Genomic DNA, 21,644 nt, shown 5'->3' on the forward strand with positions numbered 1-21,644 from the left:
TTGTCCACTTCTTCAGCCCGCCGGGTCACTGGGGTGAGAAGATACTGAAAGTCTTGATGGAAATTGACGGTCCACCTTCACCTTCCTGGAGGCATTTGGACCGTTATTGGCCATGATTGGTTTCCTTCGCTCTGGCGGAATCTTTTTTCTTGTGAGAGTCCGGTTAAACAAAAATCTATTTTTGGAGCAAACCCTGATTGGTGACATGCACCGGACATAGAAGTGTGCTGCGCCGCCATTATGGCGCCCCCATGGGTGGGCGCGCGGCACCGGTGCGTTTATAAAGGTGGGCGGGGCCAAGAGAAGTTACCTGTCTGGATAGTTTTAAAGGGCGGTTCAAGAGCCTTTACTGCACTGACTGTTAAAAGTCTGTTTTTAGTCTCTGTAAATACACTCTGGAGCAATTCATCAATGAGTTGATATTAGACAAAAAGATATATCCTTTTGAATATCCTACCGGTAGTTTAAGATAAGGCAACTGAAGTAAAAAATAATAACTCCACTTGTATTGGAAGAATACTTGACTAGGTACATCTAGTCTAAAGTATAGGAGTTCACCCAGCCCTGCTTTCTCTCATTAGTGAAGACAAGTTATGACTTTGAAATAATTGACTCCAGGGATTCCCAAACTGTGGTGCGTGCACCCCCTGTGGTGTGCAAGCTGCTGCTAGGGGGTGTGTGACATGAAAAAGGTAGTAGGTAGTGGGGGGTTTCACAGTGTAAATAAAATTCAAGAACATAATTTGTAAACCTGAATTAAAGTGCTTTAATAAAAAATTAAAATAAAAAAAACCCAGTTGATAAATAGACTTTCCCTGTTTCGGGCATTGGGGGTGCATCAGCTAGGTCGGAAAGTAGACTGGGGTGCACGGCCTAAAAAGTTTTGAAACCGATTCAATTTTTATGTTTTTAGAAAACAAACTGAGGCCAGTGGGAAAACAGCACACAAGATGAGAAATGACACGGTGACATGTTATGTATTGTCAAGTTAGATTTACTGGAATGTAAATACATTTTTTCAACAAGTAACAAGAATTACCTACAGTGTGTATATCAAAGCATCGTTTGTCAATAAATCCATTTAAATAGCAATTCTATGAAACGCAGAGGTAATTAAGACATTACTGGGGACAGAAGTGGTTAGAGCTTATCAGGAACTACAGTATGAACGAGTGTTACAAAACAGCTGTCTAAAGGCGCACCATCCAGATCCAACATGGATCTCAACTAGAGGTAAACTTTTATTTAAACTGTGCTGAAGCAATGACATGCCACTGTGTGACATTAAGGCCTCTCTTATTGGTGCTCTTTGAGGAACTCTTTCATATAGGCAGCCAGGACTTCAGTGTCCTCCAGCGTCACAGCATTGTACAGGGATGCACGGATTCCCCCAACTGACCTGCAGAGGGAGACAAAGTGTTTTCATTTCAGGACTTAAACTAGTTACCAAAGCAGGTATGAATGGAAAAACAAGGAGGAGGCGTAAACTAACCTGTGTCCTTTCAGCGATAACATCCCACGTTTGGATGCTCCAGCCAGAAACTCCTTTTCCAAGGCTTCATCTCCCTCTTTCTTCCCCACGCGAAATGGCACATTCATGCGGCTTCGACAACTTGGGTCTACAGGACACCTAGACATAATGGACGCAGCAATACATTTTTCAATTCCATATTTGAAATCAGTCAATAACAGTGCAGTTGTAAAGGGTTTGTGGATATAATGAAAGATAATTCAGACGGGGTACAGAGAGATCCCTTAGTGCTAGGCCTTTAATTTGGTCTGGTAACATACAGTACTTAATTGTTTGCTGTGATTGCATTACATACTGGTACTTTCTTAGGTCTGTAATATTATTCTTCCCTTTACCTAACTCATGAAGGAGAAATCTTATATCACCACAATAAAAATGTATGCCTGGATCAATATACAGATTTCTAGAAGGACTCTAATTTGAAATACGATAAATGTATAATGGTGTAACTCCATCACTCAGTCATTCAGTCAGGGACGTTCAGAGTTAAATGGTTGGCCTGGAATACCACTAATGACTCACAGTGTTTGACGTTCCTAGAAAGTTTTCGCCTCAGAGGTGATCGGATACTCACGCATAGAAACCATTTGAACCGTTGATGATGTCATAAATCATGGAGGACTTCTGCTTGTTGAGTGTTTCCATCGCAGCGCTGCCGCCATTGTTCTTAATCCACTCCAGCACCAGACCCATGATGTAGATACTGGACCAACAACATGATTGAAACAGTCACACACAATCAAAGTGGTACAAACCAATGTTATGTCCGTTTATGTCTGTTATAAATATAAATACTTAAAGGATGATGTTTTAAAATATTTCATGACCGAATGTAAAATTCAACAATTGTCCCATTGAATTCATCGTTTGAGACATACTATAAACCTAAACATCTGTATTCATAATGCTTAACCAAGATTCAGTTGCTAAAAACAGATGGACAGTCTGTACCTGAAACATGGCGGTGTGTTGTAGAGGGAGTTCATCTCAGCCTGCACCTTGTAGTCCAGGACGATGGGACACTCTTTCAGAGCGTGGCCTAACAAGTCCTCACGCACAATGACCACAGTTACCCCGGCACAGCCCACGTTCTTCTGGGCTCCGGCGAAGATCAGCCCAAACTACAAAAGGACACATAATACAACTAGTTGTAACTACCTTATCGACTCATGGGGAAGAAACTGTTCAGTTTGCCTCGAGGGAACCACAAGAGGACTAGAATCAGCAGGGATTACATTGCTAAACTGTTGCTTAGGAACTAAAACGCTAATTTTAGTGGTATGTTTATCACAGGAACAGCCATTTGATATTGAGACGCAGAGGTTTAGCATCTTAGCATGCTAACAATACTACCATCAGATTTTCATTTTTCTCACTCTTTTATGTTATATAATCTTTACGTTATCATTTTGTATCCCTTATGTCTGACCTTGCTTTTACTTATACTTCAGCAAATTTGGTTTTGTTTTGTTTTGACATAAATCAAATATGTTTTTATCTTATTTAATATAATCTTTGCATTATTATTTTGTATTTTTTTATGTCTAACCTTGCTTTTTCTTATATAACTTTAGCAAATTTGGTTTTGTTTTGACTTCCATACAGTAGCTGTTCTTGCTAAATCAAAAATTCCCCTCATAGCTTAGAGAAAATATGTTTTTCAGCATCATTGTCCTCACCTTTGACACATCCACGGGTCGGGACAGGAAGTTGGAGGACATGTCGCTGACGAGGATCACTCCGTTTGTTTCGGGTACAAAGTTGTATTCCACACCGTGCACTGTCTCGTTGCAGCAGTAGTACACGTAGGAGGCCGAGGGGTTCAGGGTCCAGCTGCTGGAGTCTGGGATTTCTGGAGAAAGCAACAACAGCACAGAAAATGCTCACAATGTTCATCATTTCAGTTATTTGAGGGGTGTTAGCAAGTTAACTTTTGCAAATGAGCAATTGATATTAAGCACAGTTGGTCTGGCTATCACTGATAATCTATCAAATAGGTATTTAGCCACATAACAACTAAAGACACAAATATCCACCTGAAATGTTATGTCATATCATCCAACACTTGTTGATTTCAATCTGGACCAAAGAAGTGGACTAACACTGTGATTGTCAGAGCCATGCTGCTAAAAACTGCAACACAGTCTTGCATTACTTTGGCTGCGATATCCATATCATCCTGAATGCTTTAGCAAATACACTTCACACCCCCGGCCTCAATCCAGTTTCTTTGGTTATTTTTAAATTCAGTCCTCTAAACCACACTGGTGGAGTGCACCTAAAGGGAGGACGGAGAAACAAGAACAGTCACTCTGACTGAATCTGTTGGGGAATGAGGCTCTTTGATTTAAACCAGCTGTGTGAATGAAAAGTTCTCTCTCCCAATTAAATGTAATTTCAAAACCCTGGAAAACACAACTCCACACATTAGGATGAACAAGAATCCAAGTTAAAAAACCCTAATCGGACACAACCATGTGGAAACGGCTGCTCGCATACCAGAGTCTTTGGTAGTCGGCTCTCTTTGTTGGTTATGTAACATCCTGGAGGCTTGCCAGATTTTAGAGGGGGACTGTCCTAATGCAGCATGAATGACAATGGCCAACTCATAAGAGCTGAAACCACTTTTTTAATGGCTATTAAGTAGAACTTTAAGTATATTATAAGTATAAGTATATAATATCCTGTGTCAAGAAATGACATGAGTTACAAAAACCTAACTTGTCCTACTAATACATTTAATTATGGTGGTGGCAGTTATTGATGATTTTCTTTCTAATTTCTATTAGAGTACCACATCTCAATCTGTATTCACACACAGCGTGAAGATGATCCGCACCATGCACAAAGAGTCAGACTTACTGGTGTAACTGTCCAGTTTCGGGTGGACAATGTTGACTTTGCCGTATTTCTCCGCCTCTTTCGCTGCTTTTGACGACCACGTGCCGGTCACCAGGTAATCGGCGCACTTGTCCTCTTTAAGGCCGATCAGGTTGAGAGGAACGGCGCTGAACTGTCCGGAGCCGCCGCCCTGCAGAAACATCACCTTGTAGTTGCTCGGGACGTTTCTGTGAAGACACAGGTCATTGTGTTAAACACCGTATGCAGAGCAGATGTCACCACATACAGCAAAACATTCAACTACGGACGCAGTTTCTCAGTATTTATGTTGTGATATTATAATACTGTAATGTTAATAAAACTTGTGTCTGTATAGTTAGACTGCCTGAGGTTAAGTAAATGTTGAAATGTATGAAATCAATATTATATGTCATTTTGCAAAAAGTAATTAAAAATAGACGAGATGGTGTATGTTACTTTAAGAACAACCTGAAAAACAAACAACCAACACATATCTGCCACTACCAGTTTATGTGTCATCAGCATCCACTTGTATATAATCATTAGCAATTTCCCAAATCCCGAAATCAAATTAATGTAATGTGGTGTGTTCATTTTGTTTTTAACATCAGTTTTGCATTTGTAAATATGTTATGATTATCTAAGTTTTGTGTTGTATGAGAATAAAGAAGTAACAGAATAAATAGAATATGAAAAGTCAATCACACTGTAAAATCACAGTCTTCTTAGACAGACTGCAGCAAGTTCAACTCTTTCTGATCAATCTTGTATATTAATTACATAGATATTACACAGCGATCAGCTCACTTAAGCATTAAACCTTTAATAACCTGGCATGTAGCTACAGGATAATGTTGACACAGAACTGCAAGACTTGTATCACCTGTTTGTGTGAAGGACACAGAGCAACTAAAGTCACTTACAACAGCTCTCGCAGGAGACTCTCTGTTTTGTTGAGGATATTGTTGAAGTCTGACGATCGGTGGCTCATTTCTGGTTTGAACAAAATCAGAAACATTTTAGTTTAATCTCACGGTCACTTGTATCTAGTGGTTAAATGTTAGTCATTTACGCAATACTGGCACTCATTTAGTATAGCAGAGATTCAACAGAGTGAGGAAGCAGGGATCTGCTGGGGATGATAACTACTGTTGATGCTCTGCTAAGACTGTTGTATTATTATGGCTGCATTAAATTTAGACAGGTGGGATCTATTTATCATGAAAAATAAAATACAACAGGTTTGGTTTATAATTATTCAAATGTAACTTGTCTGTAGCTCTACTCACCAAGAACACTGATGCCAATGCCACTGTAGTTGAGGAACTCCTTCTGTGCTTGTAGCAGCACCTGCAACAGGTCACATTATACTTTTATTTCAACTCTGTCAAGAATTATGTTTTCTTTATCTAAAGAGGTTTAAAAAATAATTTCTGAACAGCATGAGAAATCAGCCAAGTCTAAAACTGAGAAGCAGACTATAGCTGATGAGCTCAATCTTTATGAGTAAGGTGGTGTAGTGATATAGTAGGTCATTCAAATGTATGTAGCCTATTTAACTAGATTGTCAATTACTACTATTATCAGTGCTGATTCATTTTACAATTAGACAGAAAGAATTAGAAACACATTTAGTGCTTAATTTCACATATACAAATTGAATAAAATGAAAATGATGATATAATCCCTATTTGATACTATGATAAACAATATGTGCATTGTTAATATTAGCATGCCACTTACAGTCAGTTTTGTGAATTATACACATAATTTGTTTAAATCAAATGATTGCTTGTGATTTAGATAGATAGATAGATAGATAGATAGATAGATAGATAGATAGATAGATAGATAGATAGATAGATAGATAGATAGATAGATAGATAGATAGATAGATAGATAGATAGATAGATGCTGTGTGTCTTTCTTATCGTTACATTTGTTTGTCCACTGGTTAGTTGCCATGTTTGAGGTTGCAAGTTGCCATGTTTGCACTTTTAAGTTACACAAACAAAAAAAGAGTTGTATCTTATCTAAAGTTTGCTGAGTGCGAGCTGTGATTCATTGCTCTGTTTTCCTGCCATCTAGAGGTGGGCTGTGCTGCTGCTGCTGACAGTGAGGCACAAAGGAGCAAGTTTCCACATGAATGAAGGAGGCTGATGCAACTCAACGCTCTGTTTTCAGTCAGTCCGAGCTGCTGAATAACAGATCTCAGACCAGCCTGGTTTCTCCCTCACTAGCACACGGCGTCAGGGTCTGTCTGTCTGTCTGTCTTAATGGGGGGAGACATGGCCTGCACATGAACAGTGAACATGCATGTGCAGATTTTCTTTTTTTTTTTTTTTTGATATGCGCCTCATCAACCTCATTATATAGAAGTGAATGAATGAGTCATGTGAGATCCTGAAGCGTGCATCTGCAAAACAGCCTCCATCACACATAAATAAAATCTCTGTTCTCGTTAAGTTGCATTTCTCTTAGCTCCGGTTCACATTCAGCTCGGTTTTGACAGCTTTTCTTTTTCTTCCAAGTATCACTACAAACGTCCAACACGTGCAAATGAATGAATTGGTGTGTGTGCACTCACGGACTGGGGCAGTTTAGCAGGTCCGGCTCCAAAGTTGATGGTTTGTTTCTGCTCCATGATGGAAACGGGTTTGTGTGCTGCTCTGTGCTGCTCTGTGCTGCTGCTCAGCCGGGTGGATGTTGCGTCGCCTCTGGTTGTTTCAGCGGAGTGAGTGATTTCCTCCTCGGCCTCAGCAGCTGCTCTTCCACCGCTCTCCTCCAGCACTGACTGGTCGGCCCGGGTGCCAATTACATCGCTGTCTGCGATGTTGCGTTCAGGTCCAGCTCGTAAAACGCGTAAACTCGACCAAAAAGATGAGGTTTATGTAATGTGTGTGCATGTGAACTGCAGCAATGTGTTGATTAATGGAGTAAGAAAACTAGTCGGCAACTATTTCTTTATTGAAACATTTTATCAACTACTTATCATTAATTTTACATTTATATACATTAACACATAAGAAGGCATTAAAGCAGAAGTAAGCGGAATATTTGTGTTAATATAAGTCTTAAATAGTTATATCTTCCGACAGCAATCACTTATATAGAGTGTTTGGTCTGAAACACAGGTCTGTCAGTCACTCTGCTCTGCTGTAAGCCGAGGAGAAAACTTTCCTTGTATCCTACAACCTTTATCCAATGAGGAGAGAGAACAGCATAAAGGGGCGGTCCTCTCTGTGTGTGCAGCCAAGGGATGCACGTGAATGTGGTGACGTAGGGACGAGGGCGGGGACTGCTAACTCCATCTGCTGACAAGAAGTTAGCCAAAACGACCGGATCACTTACTTCTGCTTTAAGCTAACTGGCAGGATATTCATAACATAAATAATGATAACAAAAAATATACATAGGCCTACCGTATGCAACATCTTAATGAGAGCATATTCATCAGATTTCTTTGAATACAGTCAGCAACTACTGCAACAGTCAAGTTATAGTTTCAACATTTGGTACCAGTGTTTTTTAACTGTTAATTGGACCAAAAAAGTTGTATGTAGATGCCATCATGGGCCATGGGAAATAATTAATAAAGAAAACAGTGTGCAGATCAATTAAAAAAAAGAAAAAAGTATTCATTGTTTGTGGACATAACTTAGCCCTTGCAACATAGACCAACGATGAACATTTGGAATTAGAAAATCCCCAAAATCCCCATAAATTACATTGAAAATTCATTATGACAGGTCAGGATCAGAAACAGGAGTGATGATTACAGCAAGAAAAACCCTGTATGGAAGCTGCCTCGTGTGCAACTTTGTGGATATTCCAATATTTTCCCACATCACCTGAAGGCAACACAAGGACCCAGCCAACTTTCCCTGACTCACACTGAACAGGGACACTGATTGCCAGAAAATCACCAGCAGATGGTGTTTCTCAGTGTGGTGTACAGCAAATATTGGTTTAAAACCACAATCGATAACATTTAGTCAAATGTAGTTTAAAGTAGCCTGGGTGGCGTCTGTCTCTTTAAAAACAAGGGAGAAAAACAAACGTCACAAATATCTGGTCCTACCAGTTTTAGTACCATGGACGTCCTCCTACATAAAACATTCAGCTCAGGAGGGATTTCTAAATTGAATTTGTTTCCTTATAGTTTAGCTGGTTTACAAAGGCTGTAACCTTTAACATGCATTCAATCATCAATAAATCAACGGGCTTTGCAGCAGTTGGGACATTTCAAAATCAAAATGCAGGTCAACGTATAAAATAGAAGTTGCACCTTGAGGTAAGAGGAAGAGAAAGGACTTCTGGGTAAGAGCATATGCACTGAACAAAGCAATGAACTCAATAAAACAACACAGAAGTGGAGAAACACACACACACACACACACCATGATTTATGTTTAAGATGCCTTGTATATTCTGTGTAAATACAACACTGCCTCCAACTGTATATGTTAATATAGCCTAATATATAGGCTGCTGACAAGTACAGCCTACCTGAGCACAATACGAGCCTGAATGAATGAATAATAAAACTGCACAACTCACTGCAATGTAAACAAAATGATTAAGTGATAAAAGTAAAGATATATCACAATATTGTTCTCCACTGTTAAGCACCATAAATGTTGTATTGCCGCAGAGACGGCGTCCAACACATCATATCCTTAAGACGTAAAGGGACATGTTTGTTTGGTACAAGATGAAACAAAAATCACATCATCAATTCTATATTTTTTTTGTGAAAATGACAAGCAAAGGTAATTCACATTCACACTGAAATCAAAATAGCAACATCTGCCCATATAATCACAATATGACGATTTTGAAAGAAATTGCAAAAACACAGTAAAAGGTGTGTGCACAAGCTTTTACACAGCTAGTACTGTGTAACTAGAAGAGCTGCTATCTGTAACAATGCTCCACCACTGGTCCTCTAAAAAAATGTTTTTAAATTATATAACCAAAATACAAGAGACAGGAGATAACAGCCAATCTACTAACATAACAGACAGAGCAGATTGACTCAGAAACCTATAATACTATATCAAACAAAGATGCGATTAGGAACATTTGTAATTCTTGTGCTGTACAATTTTCTTTTGAAAGACTGTGAAGACGGTAAAAAAAACAAAAACAAGCAGGAGCTGAAACAATGTGACGTCCAGTGAACTGACAGCGATCAGTCCAGCTAACCCCGAAAAATGTGACAGAGATAATTGTGTTTGAGGAGCTCGTGAAGGTCACGAGAGGCTTCTGACTGATTTGCTCTTTTTAGGTGATCACATGACAGGGATTGCTCATGTGTGTGTGTGTGTGGATGAACGCTTATACCAGAGCACACTGCTCTCACCTCCAGAACAAACTATAAATAAACAATGAAGTGTCCAAACGCCCAGTGTGGCCTTTAGGATCCAGATGAAAGAAAGTGCATCTCTGCTTCTCCTTTGGGTGCCTGACGATCCGTCTCCCCCCGGTCCTCCGCATCCATGTTTCCCACCCTGACTCTGCCCCTGGTGCGCCACACAAACATGGCGGGGAAGGCGTGTTTGAAGGCCTTTCTGAAGTTGTTGCCCATGAAGGCGTAAACCAGCGGGTTGACTGAGGAGTTGGAGTAAGACATGCAGTGACCCCAAATCTTCAGCTGTTAGAAGATTAAAAGAAAAATTAAAAGACATTGTTGTTTTCCCAGTTTGTCTTTAGATTATATCCTTAATGTTACTTGATACAGACAAAGAGACTCTCCCAGATAATGTCACGACCCTGTAGGTTTATGTTCATGTCACCAGTTCAACTCAGTCTGTCCTAATGCTTAATTAATTTAATTTAAACCTGACCTACATTCAATTGCAGTGCTTTTCTATTGTATCGTACCTCTTCTGCACCGGTCAGTTCAGGACACTGTGGTTTCATAACTGTGAGTCACGTGACATTCATACAACTTATCCTACTTTATCGCTCTATTGCCTCTTTAATGCCTCCGCATCACAGTGTTGTTTTTCCTGTTCTCCCTCCAGAACTCAAACGCCTCTTATAAAATCCCAGATCTAAACCCAGATGACTATGAATGGAAGCTGATTCCCTCCATAATTAAACAAGCAGGAACTTGTGAAATAATGTCGAGCTTGTTTTGAAGCTCACATCTTCACCTGTGCGAGTATTCACAGCATTAGTAGTAGTAACTCTGCCTGATTATAAATGAGTAGAAAGTTCTCATATTGTATAAAGACTTTCTATCTAGACTACCTTTCTTTACAGTGGACATAAATGGACTTCTATTAACAAAAGAGCTTATACTGTTCTTCTATCTGAATTCATCAGTTATTACACTGCTCTCCTGTCTGTACTGATGGACAATTTTACAGTGCTGTTTTCTGTAGTGTTTGTTCATATTAATGGATTTATTTTATATACCTGACATCTTATGACATAAATTGACCTTTTTATAATAAACTTGCTGTTAAGTATTTTTTGTCTACCTGTCCAGAGACAGCACATTCAAATTAGCTATTAGCTACGGTGGCCCTGAGAGGTCAACGTGCTGCAACTAGAGAAAACACAGACTCAGAAAACAACAACACATGCATTGCAAAAACTAACTTTTAAAGTCAAAAGACACTTCTGCTGCGTTGTGTTTTGTAGCACATGTGTTGTTGTTGTTTTAAGTTGCAGTGCATTCAGGGACACAGTAATTACTCTGGTGCAATTACATTTATTGTGCATTGCCACTGTAAATTACCAGAGGTGGTTGCAGCACATACACAATGTTGTTAGAAATTGTCTAATTGGCTTCATTGTCTCCATTCAATTGTAAATTTAGGCCCGATACAGATAACTACAAGTTAAGCAGTCAATAAAATAATAATTATTTATATTTCAGCCATTGATCTGCAGAATGAATCACCTTGTAGAGGACGTAACTGCGGAGGCCAAACGCTTGTAGGAGGATGCAGACCTGGATGGGCCCCCAGCAGAGGAGGAACAGGGCCACCATCACCACCACCATCCTGGAGACTCGCGCCCGCACCGCTGCCGCTCGCTGGGCCTGAGCCTGAAGCTGGAGTCAGAGAAATAAAAATGTTTTGTCCTCTGTGGACATGAAAACAAGTAAAAAAAATAAATAAATAAAAACTCCATATCTTTCTCTTACTTGGTAGTTACTGTCGATGGGGTTGACGCTGGCTTGGCCCATGCGTTTGAGCATGAAGGCGTAACAGGCAGTGATGGTGAGCAGGGGCAGCAGGTAGACGGCCAGGAAGCTGTAGATGATGAAGGCTTTCTGGAGGCGGGCCGAGGGGAAGACCTCGCTGCAGTAGGTCTGAGGGCCGAACCAGTACCCGGCCTCCAGGCGCTGGTACACGGCCACGGGGGTCGACAGCAGCAGGGAGCCTGGAGGGGACAGAGGACAGGAGGTTTTCATGTCCTCTAATGCAGGGGTTCCCAAAGTGGGGGTCGTGAGATGATTTCCAGAAATTAAATAACATTTTTAAATGATTACAAATACCACATTTTAGTTGTAAATGTAAAAAAGATAAACAGTAGTAGTTAAAATTAAAAATAAAACTATGCAAATAAATTTACAGATTGCATCTAAACGTGGAAGATGATCTCCGAGTGGCCATCTCCAAAATTAAACAATCTCATTAGGAGAGATTAACGCTGAAACATGGTAATTCCCAAAATCTAAGTTTGCACAGCAACAATGTTTACATGTTTACTCAGTACTATGGTTTATGGATATTACTTTGACTGAGATATTCTTCTTGAGTCAATATTAAGTTTGCACATGACAGCAACAATGTTCACTCATAAGTTACATGGATATTACTTAGACTGAGGTATTCTGCTTTTATTTTATAGTAAATAGCTATATGTAAAATCACATCCTTGTTGTAAGGCTGTCCTGTTCTTTTGTGTTGTCATTATGCCTGTGTTCAGATACGCCTATTTGTGCGTGTGCTCTGTGCATCATAGTGGGGGTCACAAGTCTATGGCACCAACACTTTTGGGGGTCAAAAAGTTTGGGGATCTAATGTGTGATTGTTGCATTAAGAAGAGATTATGGCTGTGATTGATTGTCAGGTACGTCAGTCTGTCACACTGTGCCATATTTCTGCGGCTGCTGCTGGAATCTCTCCTTTGTCCTGTTGCCAAAATTTCCATCATATGACTAATTCTCAAGCAGCAAAATAATAAACACCAAAGTGGAGGTGATTGACAGAAGCAATAAGTTGTGCACATGTTAGCACAACCTCATAACCACTGTGTCTAGAAGGGTGTGTTAAGTGTCATGTTTTCTAATTTTTTCAAAATTTGAATCCAAGTTTATCCAGTTGTGTTACCTATCCAGATGGACACAGAGACAGCCAGAGCCATGCGGGGTGTGCGGTGTCGCAGCGACTGTAGAGGGTAGACGGTCACATAGCAGCGGTCCACACTCATGGCTGATAGGGTGATACATGTTGCCTGAGCAGTCACCTTTAAAAACATACACACAACAAATATTATCAAGTTGGTTTTATGATTTGTGCGTCTTAAAATCAGATTTTGTAATAACACTTAATAACAAAACAATGTGAGATGAAGCATGATTTGATTTGTGCTTTTTATTAGTCTTAAATGTTTCAATGAAACACATAGTAGCTTCTATCTGTCTGTATTTAACACACGTTTACATACAGATTACCTATTTGAGAAACATTGTTTTCATGATATCATATTTAATTACAACATAATACACAATGATTTTCAGCTATAAAAACAACTCGAATTCTGGTGTGTAAGACATGCAATAACTCATAGTACTAGTTATTCTGCACACAATAAAATAAGTTAGTATCCATAATACTACAGTGCCTTAAAACAAACCCTGCAGTACTACACCATGGTATTTTAGTCATCATGCCATGACAGTATCATAATATTACAGGGTAAACATTAACATCTCGGTAGTGGCTCTGATGATGTATTTACTTGTTTGTGAGAGTGTCTCTAACCTGCTGAAGGTAGTTCACCAAACGGCACATGAACTCTCCAAAGACCCAGCTGGGCAGTGGGTACAGAGTGGCAGTGAAGGGCACACAGCACACCAGAAACAGGATATCAGTCGTAGCCAGGTTGACTGGAAGAGAGCAACAAATGTGAGATGTATTCAAGGCAGTCACCATAAATCAAGTGGATTAGTACTAAAATAGGCAGCTGCTGAGATATTAAAGCAGAAGTAAGTGGTCCGGTCGTTTTCGCTAATGCTGCGTTCCAGGCAGGCTTTTGAAATCGTAAATTACAGCTTCAAGTCACAACTTACGACTTTGTAGCGTTCCAGGCAACCCACTCGTATTTTTCCGACCTGTTTTACTGGTGAAAGTCACTATAACGGCCACTCGTAACTTCCGACCGGTGAACTCGTACGACTTCACAGGTCGGAAAAATACGAGTTTCCTTGAACGCACCATAACAGTCCTCATCCCTACGTCGCCACATTCACGGCGTTCCTTGGCTGCACACACAGCCCTGCATGCCGTTCTCTCTCCTCATTGGATAAAAACTGTAGGATACGATAAATGTTTTCTCTTCGGCTCAGAGCAGAGCAGAGTGACTGACAGACCCATGTTTCAGACCAAACACTCTATGTAAGTGATTGCTGTCGGAAGATATAACTATTTAAGACTTATATTAACACAAATATATCACTTACTTCTGCTTTAACAATACAAAACTCCAAACCTAACACTTTCAGACTTTTCTATTGTGATTTAAAGGTTTTAAATGCAAAAATGTGCCTCTTTTTTTGTGTTAATTACAAATCACCATCATTGTTTTTGTTACCGATGTAGAAGTTGGTGACGGTCTTCATCTGCTGGTGTTTGGTGACGACATGGATGACCAGCGAGTTCCCGACCAAGCCGACCAGCATTATGAGACCGAAGAAAGTGGGGACGAGCCAGGCGTCCACCAACACCGGCGGCCCCCGTCCCTCCAGGGCTGTGGACCTGTTGCATGCAGACCCACAGTCTGGAGCCTGATTGGCTGCCGACTCCACCATCATCCTCACAAGTCAAACCTACTGTAGGAATATTTCTGCAGAGCACGTAAACATAGTTGACATTTCTGTGTCTGCCAACATGCAATTGATTTAAAATAGGAAATGCAACAAAAACAGGTGAAATGTGAGCACAATTTTTTTTTTTTATCATAATTATATCAATATTAAATGTAGATTTATGACAAAACATCATCATATATGTTTTCTCATGTATGATAATAAGTTTGTCTTACCTGTGTGGTGCTCCGTCTCTCCTGGCGCCTGATGCTGCTCTGTTCTCTGCAGCTCTGAGATGAAAGCACTGTTATAGACCCACCGTATCTGGGGGGTGGGAGGGGGCTCAGAGTCATTTTGCGTCGAGAGTGTTACAGTAATGCGTGTGAAAGAGCGAGAGGCTGAGCGAGAAGCGTCAGGAGCTTTTAAACTAAACTCCAGCATCACCTGTAATTACCCAGGACTGGCTGCCCTGCAAAACAACTGCAGCTGGAAGTCATTTCCTTTTTCTTAAACTACTGCAGATGAACCTACTCCTGACTCACACTAAGAAGTTATTCCTCTGTTTTATTTCATTATCAGAGATGTAGCTGATTCACTGCCTAAAACAGCAGAACATAGTACGTAACCGGCAAAAACCAAAACGAGCATGAAGGATGAATGATGAATGATGAATGAAGGAGGCAGCAGGTGGTCGAGGTGACAGGACACAGTGACCTCCAGCCACTTCCACCAACAGCACTTGTTTTCAAAGCCGTCATTACCACAGCAAGTGACAAACCATGTCAATTTGTGTTTGTGTTCAAGTACAAAGGTGACGTTGATTGTTGTTTAATATATCGTCAGGACCAACAACTGTATTTTAGAGGATTTATGTTTGTGTGCCATAAATAAGGAAGTTCTGAAGCTGTTCTTACTGTTTTTTTTGTTTTTTTTTGTCATTTTCAAATGGACAATAAAAAGAAGAAAGGAAAAAAAGACAAGCTGACTTTGCTGGTTTCAGTTTGAGTTTATCTTTTCTGTCACTAACTTCCTTTAAAGAGGTGGAGGTGGTGAAGAGGAGGTGGATTCAGGCGAGTTGCGATGAACTCCATGTTTCTTTGAGGCCCCTGAAAACAGCTTCTTCTGTAGGTCTGTCAAGTTCTCAAAGAACCACTGGTTGACTGGCCCCAGAGGAGATCAAACATGAAATAATAACATTAATGATTGTAGTATTTTTCTTCTAATTGGTGTGAATATCTATGAGTCTTTACTGTGATACAGTGGCCAAATTACAGCCTCTTAACCCTTAACATCATGAGTTGGTCTCAGCATGAGTGTGTGTCTTGAGAAATGTGAGATATGTAAATGATTTCATGAATATACTAACAGAGCAGTAACTGACCTGTTTGCGTTAACACTGTCGGTGGCATCAATGAAAGCTGTTTGGTCCAATCCTCCACACCCAGGATGTTTGGATGGATCTCTGGCTTTGTGAAACGTTCTCCCACTGAGTCTGAGGGCAACGTCTCAGGTTGTTCTAGCAACTGTAAGACGGCGACAGGACTGAAGGTGGTGGTGGTGGTGGTGGTGGTTTGGAAGAGTCCCTCCAGTGCAGCGTTTGGGTTTGGGGCAGTTGAGCTTTCACTCAGGTGATCCCACCTCTGATATTGGCGCTTGGACAACCGCCTGATGTTGACGGGGAGGACGGCTCTGGATCTACAGGTCCCACGGGCGTCCTTTAATAAGGCGGAGAGGGTGGGCCTGATGTTCCCAGGGTCAGTGATGTGTGTGGCGCGGGGAGGTCGGGGCTTCCTCTCAGCCAGAGCCTTCAACAGGTCTGAAATCTGAGAGGGAGTTTCACAGACACAGATTCTCAACAAAAACTGCATCCTTCAGTGACAGACACATATGAACCCAGTCCGACTGTTTTAGCATGAGCTTAACTTGGTCTTATACTCTGGGTAAACATTATACATTGCACTTTGAAACACAAAATAGTTTCACTAAAATCAAATGTTCTGTGAAGTTGGAGGATTTTATTGTCATTCTGTTCAGTTTCAGTTCTTCAGTTCAGCTTTGGCGAAAGTCACATTTCTCATGGGAGTTATTTCCAATGAAAACATTTAAGTAACCCTCATATATACAACAAATAAGTGAATGAACATGCTGCAACTTTTACCTTCTGAGGAACCAGATATTTTCCTCAGAATTTGGTCAATTATAACAGAGCTAAATGGAAAGTATTGACTTGACATACATGCTGATGTAACTATTTGCTAAAACACATGTTGGATGATATGTTAACAGTTTGTTCTGCTGCCTAAACATGCTCAACTTAATCAATTAAAGCAGTTTAGATATGTATTTGTGCTGGTTTTATGTTTTTTTCAGGTGTATAGTTCCAACTTTAGCACCTCCATGTGGTGATGTAATGCTTGACAGATGAAGATGTAACAAAACACCTACTGGTATTTGTTTTATAACCATATCTTGTTTTATAAAAACTTAATAAACGCTGTGTTATATTTTGTTACCTTCAGCCCATGAGTCTCTCTGCTTTCAGGATCTCCAGCCTTGTTTTCATTGTCCATGACCCTAAGACCCTTAAAAACAAGGCGTCCACATGTTATTTCATTAATATCAATCAAACATCTAAAATTATAATAATTAACAAAATATTTTCAAAATGACCGTACCTCCCTCTCCTTCTGCCTTAATGCAAAAGCCTCAGCAGAAAAGAGGCGATGTCTTGTGGGTTTGCAGCGGAAATCTGCACATTATGATGTAACAGTTCTGACATGAGCCATCACCATGACGACTGAGAGTGATTGACAGCTGGTTAATACACAATAATGTCACATAACTGGATTTATCTATTTATTAATTCATATGTACACAGACATATTGCACAGGTTACAAATCTTAAGAGCACGCAGTCTATACAAACACAAGTTTCTGGTTTTGATCAAGCAAAGAAAAAAAAACAAGAAACCAACATAAACCTCATGTACTCTTATTGTGAAGGATACATGTTTTGTGCGTTATTTTTTTGTTTTTGTTGTGCGTTTGTGTGGTTCAAGGGAGATTTACATTCTTTATATTTACACAGAGATAAATATATATTTTCAAAGACTATACAAACTGATAAAGCAGATTCAAGACACTCAAACTCCTCCACCTTTACATACTGTGGGTACATGACACTGGGTAATGGCGCACTGTCTTACAGTGTGTTTGTCAAACAGCTGTTGTCGGCCTGAACATCTGGGGATAGTTTTTGGTGGATAGATTCCAATTTGAGAACAGTATCATCTCAGCTTCACCAAGTTAAACCTGAACGGCTCTTTGCTTTAGTGAACATGTTCTAGGGCTACATTGTACCATTTCCTCCTGCATAATAAAGTCATGGTGAGATTTGACTGAATGAATAAAGAAAATGCGTGCGTGTGTGAAATGATAAACAATCACTAAATTTAAAAAAACACCTTGCTTTTGAGGCCCTTCTAACAGGTTTTTTTTTTTTAAACGCAGAGCCCAGAATAAAAGAAGCAGTGTTGACAACAGAGGTATCCAAACCTAAAATCAATTAAGGTTTTGACTACACATCATTTTGAAACCTTCCTCTAAGCATGTGCGTGTACATACTTGGGCTTCAACAGTGTGTGTGTGTGTGTGTGTGTGTGTGTGTGTGTGTGTGTGTATACTGTATGTGAGTGGTCTGCAGGAAGAGCAGTGGTAGGAAAGGAGGCAGGTCCACATCACAAAAAGATTTCCTCATGTCCAACTTCCCTCGTCAACATTCAGTCTCTCAGTCTTAGTGGATGGGACAAAGGTTTGGAGCGGGAGGGGTGGTGCGGTGGGACGGAGGGTCTGTGTGACGCTCAGATGTTGAAGCTCTCTCCGCATCCACATGTGCCCTTGATGTTGGGATTGTTGAAGACAAATTCAGTGGACAGCTTCGACTCCACAAAGTCCATCTCAGTTCCCAGGAGGGTCAGCTGAGCCTTCTTCTCTATGAACACCCTCACACCTGTAAGAGAGTCAAGTAGAGTTGGCATCAATAATCAAAGTGCAAAGAATGAAACAGCAACGCTACTAACACATGATTTTATTACAGCCACTGTATGAAGAATCTGACAAAGTCCAACTTTAACAGCCTCTAGTGGTGGTATTTATAAATAAAAATCACTGTGGCAGCCAGCAAGACAAGTTGTGAGTAATCCTCAACAAACTGTATTTGAACTTTGTACTGCTAAGATAATTCAGGAGTCAGGACATTTTTCTATAACAGAAAACAAAATATTGGAGAAGTGATTTACCATCCTGCAGCACTTCCTCATCTGATTTGTCTCTATCCTTGGTGTAATCCAGTGTGTAGGTTAGTCCATTACAGCCACGTGTTCTCACACCGACCTTCAAACCGATCTACAGAGAGACAATATATATAGATATTTATAACATATGTAAAGACACAAGAGTAATAGAAAGCACATGTGTTAGACTGGAAGTCAAACACAATTAGTGTGTAAGACACCTTAATTGTTCTAATCTAATACAATGGCAGGCAGAGTGAATAGGCAGCTATCACAGAGAAGGTAAAACAACATAATTTAAATGTGGGTTTAATGGTGTATCTTCTCAAATTATCCCTCCTGGACAACATTTATAGAGATGAACTGAGTTGTAGACATTAAAGGTTAAATTACGGTTATAGTTGTCTAACAAATCAAAAGTTAGCAAGAGTTTGCAGGGGGGTTCAAACTCATCTTTATTCTTCGGCCCAATCACAGTGTAAAGTGGCTGTGAATGTGTAAAATGGTTGGAAATACATCACTTTAACAAATATGTTGCATAAATGTGACATTAAAAAAAAGAATGGAAAAGGCGATTGTGTGGTCAAAAGAAAAGGTTCACAAATATTGATAAAAATGAACTTTAAAAACAACCCAAAGCAGAGGAAGGTAATTTACTGAAGAGAGAACAACAGGCCCTCCTGCTGCCATTACATAGCAAGTAGAGGAACACTGTATGCTCAGTTATTTGATGTTTCAGTGACTGTTGTTGTTCATATTGTTAACTTACATATTCCGGCTTGTCCTGCAACAACGACCTGATTTTATTCACAGCTGCTGGAGTCTAAAGGAGAAGAAAAACAAACAGAACAGCTATGATACACTATATTCAGGTGAAAGCAGTATTTGTAGGCAAAACACTACAGTCAGTGCTGGTTTCAGTTTTTTATAATAATTTCCAGTGTAGTATGGTGGACTGGTACGAGCTAGCCTAATTGATTCAATTAAATGAAATAACGCTGAACCCTGTGGATGTTGCTGCACAGGACAAGTGCATGTTTGTGCTTTCTTTACAAAGCATTTGGGAGACTGGCAGCGTGAACTACGCCTGTCATATGGTGCTAATCCCTTAAAGCCGATGTGTTCATCTGTATGTGTGCCACCAGGTTACCAAATGTACAGTACATCCTAACCGTGTCACAGCTTGTGACTATTCTACTAACTACCAACTCTGTATAATAGCCAATGTCCAAAGCTTAAGTTGTAGTTAATTACATAGATTTTGTACCAAATAATGTTGAAGGAGGCCTGCAGCATGGCTCTGTGATGATGCCACACCAGTTGCAGTTGCCTCAGTGTTGAGGAACGTCCCCACTAGATTACGTTTACTTTAGCAGGGCGCCTTTATCAGCTGAAGCCACCTCATGCAAACATTGTATCATGACACAGCAGAATTAGCAGAGCTGATCAGATCCCCACCCATAACAAACCATTACTCTGCACCGAAGTCTATTTCATTCATATTAATGATGACACACTGAGTAGTTTTCAATTTACTTGAGATTATTTAAATAAAATGTTCGTTAAATTAAACAAGACATCACAAAATTGTTATTGTCTTGCATCTCAACATTATGCAAGAGTGTAATATCGCCTTACTCCTGCATGTTACTGTCTTTTATCTCGTAAATTAATACATTATTACAGTTTCCAGCAATATAAGAGAGGCTTAATTTATCGTTGTAACGGTTTAACTGTTGCGTTGAATTGTTAATGCGCAGTTAACGGTCGCCCCAGCAACACTTCGTCTTAGCAATTTAACGTAACTTTGTCTGGTAGTTACTTTAATATTCAGTTAAATACAGATACAAATATAGTTTCACAACATAAAGTCGCAAGTGGAGAGCCTCTCTAGTGTGTAAATCAGCTATTGCGAGATCTTCAACGCCATGAAAAGAGAAGTGTCTCGGGAAACTTGTTCTGCATCTGACGTTTATGTCATCGATGCTAGTTAGCTTAGCTTAGCTCCGGATCACGTAACGACGTTAGCCACCGGACGCGAGTATTTAACGCCATATGGTTCCCTGTTAAGCACAAACTGACCGGGCAGAAAGATGTTCTGGGTGAATTTATGAGCATAGTTCATCACTTACCAGTGTCAGTGCGGCTCTTGCGGGTAGTATCTTTCTTTTGCTGACCGCTCGGACGGTCGCTCGCACCATGGAGGCAGACATGTTGCTTCACGAGTCCGAAATCACAACATCCAGTTGCGCAGGCGTGTAAAGGGACACTAGGGCCCGCCCACTAACACGCTACTCGCTCAGTGATTGGCTCAAATCATGACGGACATGGGTGACAGCCAATGGCCTTTACGGATATAGGACACCGAAGATGCTAGGAACCTCGGTTTTGTAACAGCTGAAAAATAAGTACAGGACATTGTTTTTTGTTTTTTGTACTACTCAATACGGTTTGCGTTTCTAGAATGATTTCTTTTTGCGGTATATTTTGTAATCAGATAACTGACGAAAAACAATTTATCTCAAGATCTACTTGGTTGTTTATCCTCACATTTTCTGTCTTATTTACCAAACCACTGTTCTCGAGGTCAATACTACATTTTTACTCTCTATACTAGTGTAATATTTAATGTGGCATACACATAATCTTATTCAAAACATTTAACTTAACAAAAAAAATGAAACAATCAGTGAGCAGGGTGGGTTAACTTCAAATTCTTAGATTACTCAGAATGTTAAAGTTAATTTTCTTGTTAAATAACTTATCAATACTACACTTGTATTTACAGACTGATTACAAATGTATTAGACAAAAGAGAAAAGTGTTTCTTTTTTTTTTTTAAAAATCAATTCACAATTGAAGCTTTGTCAGTGCCAAGCCTCACCACCACTGCTGTGATAAATCTTAC

General features: G+C 40.0%; 4 protein-coding genes across 4 annotated transcripts; all 4 read right to left on the reverse strand.

The window, feature by feature from the left end:
- Positions 1-979: 979 nt before the first annotated feature.
- Positions 980-19,748, reverse strand: psat1 (phosphoserine aminotransferase 1). The gene is made up of 10 exons (XM_085786028.1): positions 19,741-19,748; positions 6,981-7,062; positions 5,683-5,743; positions 5,317-5,386; positions 4,394-4,599; positions 3,211-3,383; positions 2,483-2,652; positions 2,106-2,234; positions 1,493-1,630; positions 980-1,399 (listed from the first exon to the last, which is right to left on the reverse strand). Exons 2-10 carry the CDS (start codon positions 7,035-7,037, stop codon positions 1,297-1,299), a joined length of 1,107 nt encoding a protein of 368 aa, XP_085642154.1. The 5' UTR covers positions 7,038-7,062; positions 19,741-19,748; the 3' UTR covers positions 980-1,296.
- kiss1rb (KISS1 receptor b) lies at positions 9,478-14,460 on the reverse strand. The gene is made up of 6 exons (XM_085788113.1): positions 14,231-14,460; positions 13,402-13,526; positions 12,748-12,883; positions 11,556-11,794; positions 11,310-11,462; positions 9,478-10,049 (listed from the first exon to the last, which is right to left on the reverse strand). The coding sequence occupies exons 1-6, from the start codon at positions 14,448-14,450 to the stop codon at positions 9,813-9,815; spliced, it is 1,110 nt and encodes a 369-aa protein (XP_085644239.1). The 5' UTR covers positions 14,451-14,460; the 3' UTR covers positions 9,478-9,812.
- On the reverse strand, positions 15,422-17,212 carry LOC146981080 (uncharacterized). Its single transcript, XM_085786029.1, has 4 exons — positions 17,120-17,212; positions 16,958-17,026; positions 15,826-16,267; positions 15,422-15,604 (listed from the first exon to the last, which is right to left on the reverse strand). The coding sequence occupies exons 2-4, from the start codon at positions 17,012-17,014 to the stop codon at positions 15,477-15,479; spliced, it is 627 nt and encodes a 208-aa protein (XP_085642155.1). The 5' UTR covers positions 17,015-17,026; positions 17,120-17,212; the 3' UTR covers positions 15,422-15,476.
- On the reverse strand, positions 17,286-20,973 carry isca1 (iron-sulfur cluster assembly 1). The gene is made up of 4 exons (XM_085786030.1): positions 20,869-20,973; positions 19,506-19,559; positions 18,743-18,848; positions 17,286-18,453 (listed from the first exon to the last, which is right to left on the reverse strand). The coding sequence occupies exons 1-4, from the start codon at positions 20,947-20,949 to the stop codon at positions 18,305-18,307; spliced, it is 390 nt and encodes a 129-aa protein (XP_085642156.1). The 5' UTR covers positions 20,950-20,973; the 3' UTR covers positions 17,286-18,304.
- Between the last annotated feature and the right edge of the window lie 671 nt (positions 20,974-21,644).

Source organism: Trachurus japonicus, chromosome 9 (genome assembly GCF_045865225.1).
Source record: "Trachurus japonicus isolate A0001 chromosome 9, Traja_1.0".
Classification (NCBI taxonomy): Eukaryota; Metazoa; Chordata; class Actinopteri; order Carangiformes; family Carangidae; genus Trachurus; species Trachurus japonicus.